General features: G+C 41.3%; 2 protein-coding genes across 3 annotated transcripts in view; both read right to left on the bottom strand.

Annotated features, from left to right (window-relative positions):
- Positions 1-667, bottom strand: part of LOC140332767 (survival motor neuron protein 1-like) — a 6919-nt gene extending 6252 nt beyond the window's left edge. Inside the window, exon 1 of the mRNA XM_072413961.1 lies at positions 530-667. Coding sequence (XP_072270062.1) covers positions 530-652 — 123 coding nt within the window. The 5' untranslated portion in view covers positions 653-667. The remainder of the gene's footprint in view (positions 1-529) is intronic.
- Positions 668-3704: 3037 nt separating this feature from the next.
- Positions 3705-6754, bottom strand: SERF1B (small EDRK-rich factor 1B). Of its 2 annotated transcripts, none has more exons than XM_072416232.1 (3): positions 6626-6754; positions 4849-4957; positions 3705-3977 (listed from the first exon to the last, which is right to left on the bottom strand). In XM_072416232.1, exons 1-3 carry the CDS (start codon positions 6630-6632, stop codon positions 3905-3907), a joined length of 189 nt encoding a protein of 62 aa, XP_072272333.1. In that variant the 5' UTR covers positions 6633-6754; the 3' UTR covers positions 3705-3904. The 2 variants fall into 2 exon arrangements, with proteins under 2 accessions (XP_072272333.1, XP_072272332.1); XM_072416231.1 differs by lacking the exon at positions 6626-6754 and adding an exon at positions 6089-6252.
- Positions 6755-7175: the final 421 nt, after the last annotated feature.

Here is a 7175-nt window from a genome sequence, read left to right on the forward strand (position 1 = left end):
GAGAGGGAGATCGACGGAGGACGACGCTGGAACACGAACACGACGCTGGATGAGCACAGCGGGACCAGGTAAGTGGGGATTTTAATGTAGGGAAAATCTCGGGGTTAACCAAAATAGCACTTTTTTTTAGCCCGTACCAAGGTCGGGCTTAACAGTCGGGAGGTTAATGAATTAAAAAATTATTATTGTATTGTTTGCACCTGAAAAGTCTGGGGCAGTCACATCATTGGTTGCTATCCAGTAGTGTAAGAGGATAACTGTGGACCCAGGAGTCAGCCATGTAGTCTTTAGTTGTGAAGATGGCAGCTGGGATGCAGCAATGGTAAAATCAGAGATCTGTCATTGCTGTAAAGTGCCTACATATATGTAAGTCTAATCCAAAATCGGCAGTCAGCTGTGCATTCCTGCTATTTGTGGCAGAAGATCACCGCCCACCAATGAGTACAGCTCCACTTTAATAATCAGAAAGTTATGAGCAGCTTATGTAAGATTCCATTTAATATAAAAAAAATCTGAGAAAAGATCAAACCTTAAATGAAGACACTGCTTTGTCATAGGCTTTTATCAAAGCTGTATCATCCCAGATGTCCGAATCATCACTCTGGAATAAAAGAGAAACATTAATACACAGATGAGTGGATACCTTGATCATATTTACCCTGTGAGATGATACTATAGGTATACTGCAAGTGACCTGATTGGCTCTATGAATTGCCTCCATTCATCTGATCTCAAAGCATATACTATTCTGCTGGAATCTCTCTTGCTATTGTGTTATACTTCCCCCACCTCTTAGATTGTAAGCTCTTCTGAGCAGGGTGCTCTCCTCCTCCTGTGACACTGTATCTGTCTGTCATTTGCAATATGTTGGCGCTATATAAATCCTGTTTAATTATAAATAATAATAATCTGAATGGATTGGCTCTGATGTCTAAGAGGTAAATAATGATCTGCACACTTGTCACAGCATTGTCACTGGAACCAATATTTACCATGTAACATGTGTAAGGTTCTGCAAAAGCTTACATTGCATACAATAAAACTGCTCACAGCAGATAAACAGAGCAGTGGGGAAAGCAAAACCAAGTGGACTGTGAGAGGGGTGACAGTGATCAGCATGGGACTTTTGTCTACAAGGCTTTGTTGGCTTCAGATAGATTTTGCATTCTAGTACAAGTCTACGGGGATGCAAAACCTGCTTGAAGGTCAACTGTCTCTGTCAATGAATTCTGAATCACATCAGAAGCATCTGAAACTAATACTATGAAAAGAGACCACTGTACACAATCACTACACAAACGACCATTTCAGAATATATGTATCCTGATATACGCATGTGATTTTTGGGCTCATCTTGACAAGCTGTCATGAACATTAAAAATCAGCGCAATACAAGTGTACGAAAATGTAATCCCAGCTTGAGGGAGATCAATTATTTCTAATAAATCTTAGAAGAAACTAATATCATGGACATTGTGTGTGTGTTGTATAGTGTGCATATATATATATATATACACAGGTAGTTACTGAGTAAAGGACATCCAACATATAGATGTCTCCTAGATACTCATGTGCAGGAGGCTTGATGTGGGGAGGGAGGGAAGTTTGCATGACTTGCAGAAGAAATCTTTTGCTAAACCCAGCCGAGGTTGTGGGTGATCTTAGGGTTGAGCTCTTTCTGCAGCCAACTCTTTAATGACCAAGTTGTTTCTTTTTGCATATCATAGCACAGCTTACTCCAGAAGTTAATGAATGTCCAGGCTCCACACAGTTTTATTTTTGCTTTGTTTGTGATTAGCTCACAATGAGGATTTTATACAGTAACTTACACCACGCTGCCTAATAATATGTTGAGACAAACATCTGTCCTAATTGCATAATTAAAATAATGTACCTGTTCCGACTTACATACAAATTCAATTTAAGAACAAACCTACAGTCCCTATCTTGTATTTAACCCGGGGACTACCTGTATCTCTCCCTAAAAATTGATCTTAGATTACATTAATGACATATGACTATGGTAGGGACATTAGATTGTGAGCTCCTGTGAGGGACAGTTAGTGACATGACTATGGACTTTGTACAGCGCTGCGTAATATGATGGCATTATATAAATACTGTGAAATAATAATAAGAATAATTGGAATGTGTTTTGTATACTGAATTGCAGTCTTATATTAAGGATATGGTCTTTTTCAGTAGTAAGAGTCAACCAAAAAAGTTTGACTAAATGCCTAGAAATTGGTGTTAGAGAAAATTTACTGCTTTGCATTATTTCCTAAGCTTAAAAGATGTAGCTTAAAAAGCTGTTTTTAACTAAAAAAGGTGTAATTTGGCCCTTCTGCCTCCAAGAACTGGTGCTGTAAAAGTTAGAAACCTGGAGCTGTGCACACTGGTAGAGTTGAGCGTAGGTTGGTAATATTTACTTATTTGGGGATATTTTTCTTCTTACCTCTGTGATGATTAAATAGCATTAATTACATAGGAAATGCAAATTGCTCAGCTAGGGTGTGAGATGGCAGATGTGTGTGTATATGCATTCTGGCCTTAGCAAAAGTCACATTGATAAGCTATTTAAACTACAGTGTACATTACCACAGATAAGGAAAAACAACCTAACACTTTCCCATATATTGTTGCACCACAATAAACTGTTCAAGCATAGGCACTTCTTACTTTATTGGTGTGTGCACAGTGCTTGTTCTTCATGGATCCCTCGCCGTCAATCTGAATGGAAGGGGAGAGAGCACAGCAAGGTGCCACTCCGTCATTCTCCTGTCTCTATAGAGCAAAATTGCGCCGTACCTACATGTACTTTCATGCATCGTGCAGTCTTTTGTTGTAGGAAATGATCATGAAAGATCCTTTCCATCAACAATTATTGAACGTGTGTTCATAGACAAACTCTGAGAATCTGCTCTCCAGCAAGGGTTAATGACCCTGTAGTAACTGCACCCTGCATAGCCAGCCTGCTTCTCACAAACATTGCAGGACGCCAAACTTTGAGAGCTGTGCCCATGGCATATTAACACTTAAGACCCAGGCTGCTGTGTTATGTAGACAGAGGAACAGCTCTCCAGCATGGTGATAGTACAAAGTATTTGACACTTGATGCAGAACTTTAAGAGCGTGTACAAGGAGTTTGGTGGTCTCAGGGGACAGGTAGGGGCGGACTTTTGTATTCTCCCTTCCTAACCAGGAGCTGTAGTCAAATAACCTAGACATTGTTAGTGAAAAAGTATGAACAGAAAACACTGCATTAACATAACTGAGCCTTTACTCACAATTAGCGACAGGTTGGATGGCATTCTTGACCAATGTCAAAAACACTTTAATGATTACAAAATCAGGGAGGTCATTATTGCAGAAAGGCACAGACACCTCTACAGTAATCCCTACTATGACTGATTGCACTAGGTTTTTGGCAACACAGCTGAGCATACCCAGCATTACCTTTGGTTGCCAGGCACTCAGCATTCATGGCATCTTCTGCTTATACTGAAGCAAATGAACTGAGCACCAGCTGGGAGGTTGGCCTGGCTAATCACAGTGGCCAATGCCAGCACTGAGAAAGCAAAGAAGAATGGCAGTACCCTGCAAGGAAAATGGGAGAGGAAAAAAAAGGGGAGTTTAGTTCCACAATAATGCCCACATTTCACTACAGTAGGTGGTTCCATCTCATAAATAAAACACAAAGCCAATCATTTTCAGTGTTTTATTACATATGTACATTAGATAGCCATATCACTATTGGAAAATAAAACAGTCCTATACATATTAAAGTTTAACATAAACTGCTGCAAGATTACAATAAAAGGTTAAAAAAAAATATAAAAGTGATGAGTATTCTGGTGGTCCTTTAGTAACCGTTTATTCAGGGAGAGGTCCTTATGCCAACAGATCACCTGGACCCAACTTGCATGGATTTCTTTTGATCAGCCGCCCTTTGTTTCATTTGCATTATCTCAGAATCTCTGCAAAAGAGATGAATGAATAGATATGCATTATAATCTGAGCACCTGTTTAAACAACCACAAACATGCATCCTCATGGACTGGGATCTGTGTTAACCAAAAACTAAGCACTTTACCTACTCTAGTACCTAACCTAAAAAATTAAAACACATCATATACGACACCACCACCCCCTTAACCAAGGCATACCGCAACCCCATCCACCATATTTACTAAACCTAGTGGCTATGTATTGCACATTTGAGCTTCAGACTTCCAAGGCCACATTCCAAGTCCAGACACTGTACTTCTGGACATCACTGCCACAGCTCTCATTCACCTAGTGCTGCAGCAATATCCCCCACCTCCCTCTGCTTCTGGAGCTTTACCAGCCTCAATCTTCAGACTTCTTACTGAATAAACAAGAGTGAACAAAGGCAGAGCATGAACACAACTCTGGGTGTATGAAAGCTGAAACTCTAACCTGAAGTACAGCAGAAGCTGTACCAATTTGGATATTAACCCCCCCGACCACTGAACTGAATGTGTAGTTATTGTCCAAGGTAGATCGCTGCAGTTTCTGATTGGGGGTGATGATTTGCAGCACCTCCCGCTTACCTTCTTCCCCCTCACTCAAAACAAGCACTGCTGCCTGTACCACTTTAATTAATTCCCCCCCCATCACTGGAAACAATTTTTACCAGTAACTAGTCTAGTGTCTAGAACATTTCTTGGGCAATCCTGCTAAATTCCTGAAGCAATTAGCATGCAATGTATATCCATAAATACAACGCTGTAATTTCCTCTAAGCAGCAGTATGCTAGACATACAAAGATACAGATATTCTTGTATTGCTAGAAGACCCCTGATGTAATTACATGAAAATACCCACCTCTGCTTTCTCTGTGCTGCAGACAAGCTATCATCTCTGCGTTTACCCTTGTTTTGATCTTGTGTTTTCTTGAGGTTCTTCTGGCGAGAAAGTTCACGCTGGTTTCCTCCTACAATAAAATCAACAGGTATAATAGTTAACATTACAGAACTGAACTATGGTAAGACTGTTCTAGTATGTCAATATAGATGTTGTATCCACTACAGCAAACATCCCAGGCCTAAGCCTTAAGAGTAATGTTTGGAAGCAAAAGGCCAGGTCTGACCTTCCCAGCCTGGATTATGCCTGCAAAGTTTTCTATGGCAGATTACATTATGGGCAGCATGGTGGCTCAGAGGTCAACACTTTGCAGCACTAGGTCCCAGGTTCAAATCTCAGCCAGGCTATCTGCATGAAGTTTGAAGGTTCTCCCTGTGTTTGCATGGGTTTCTTCCGGGTACACTGGTTTAATCCATCCCAAAAACATGCAATTAGGTTAATTGGCTTCGCCACCCAAAAAATTGACCTTAGACTATTAAAGACATGACTGTGATAGGGATATTAGATTGTGAGCCCCTTTGAGGGACAGCTAGTGACATGACTATGGCCTTTGTACAGCGCTGCATAAGACTGCACTATAAAAATAATGTGTAATAATATAATAAAGTGAAATCAGTTCAAGGCTAAATAATTGATCCTACATTTGCATGACAGATGACCACACACCTAAAAATATGCTTGCTGCATCAAAAGCCCTGTGCAAGCCAACACAAGAATGTCAAGGGGGTGTGTTCATTTAAAAGGGCACCCAAACATGTACCACATGTTTAGAATTGTGTGTAGTCACTTCTAATGTGGTAGGGGTAACTTGGCCATATCATAGAAACGCCATCACACCAGGGAGAATATTACAACACCTATAGATAGATCTCCAGTAATAATAATAATGAGAAAGACAAACTTACACAAGTGTAGTGCACAAATCAAACAGCAGGTGGAGACATCCTCAATGTAGAATACTCAGTATTCACAGAGCCCAATTGTGCAGACTTAAGTTCTATAATAGTGCATTGTATACACACACACACAATAAATGTATGCAGAACACATGAACCATACATCACTCCATGTTATACACACAAGTAACATCCAAATCATGTGTTCTACATACATCTGTGTGTTATACCTTGTGATTTGTACACACTAGGGAGGAAGTTGTGTGATTAGAGCTGTGTATGCAGCCTGATCACACCATACATACCTGGCAGAGCATGGAACACAAGCACAGGCACCCGTAGCCTCCATTCTTCTGCAATGCCTCCGGTCCCCAACACCCCCCCAATATGTGTCCATGTATACATCATACTCCTCTATCACCCCAAATCATTCCCCACTACCTCACCCTTCAAATATTACCTCCATGATACCATAGCACCCACATACACCCCTCATTCCCCACCCCCTTCACAATACCACAGCACCCATATACACCACCCCACAATACCACAGCACCCATATACACCCCCTCATTCCTCCCCTCCATGATACCATAGCACACATACATGCCCCTCATTCCCCCCTCCCCCTCTATGATACCATAGCACCCATATACACCCCTCATATTGTGCCCCCCCATGATACCATAGCACCCATATACACCCCTCATATTGTGCCCCCCCATGATACCATAGCACCCATATACACCCCTCATATTGTGCCCCCCCATCCCCACAGATTTATCCCCACTTTCCATCACCCGCCACTAACATTTCCCCTCCCTGGCACGCAGGACACTTACGGGCCATCCCAGGCAGAACCAAACTATGCAGCTATCACTCCGCCACCCTTTCCCCGTACAAACACCCGCTAGAATATTCTAGCTACTGATCGGAGGGCGGAGACACGGCGTTAAAAAGGTTACGATCTAGTGACGTCACCAAACCACACCCTTAACTTGTAAAAAAGGGAGGAGTCACGTTTCCTATATGTAGAATGGGAGCGGATCATGACGTCACGGTTTGGCTGCTGTTACCATGGTGCAGGATTATTACACTGCCAGAAAGTTATTTAATATGTGAAAATATTAAAAAAAGTGTTTACATCTGCTTTAAGACATAATGAACTTTAATGTGACTGGCAAAATGTGTCTGAACAGGTTTTATATGAACGGTATTTAAAGTTCCCCATACTGCATACTTCAATGAGGAGTAACAGTAGAGGTGAATGAGCTTTCCTGCAAAAAAGTACTGATGCAGACTTTCAGTCCTTGTCCTTTGTCCTTGGGATCTTTGCTATAGGGAAGGGTCAGTATGAATAGGAAATTCTTCTCGTTAGAACAGATTATAAAT

The sequence above is a fragment of the Pyxicephalus adspersus genome, chromosome 6 (assembly GCF_032062135.1).
Source record: "Pyxicephalus adspersus chromosome 6, UCB_Pads_2.0, whole genome shotgun sequence".
Lineage (NCBI taxonomy): Eukaryota > Metazoa > Chordata > Amphibia > Anura > Pyxicephalidae > Pyxicephalus > Pyxicephalus adspersus.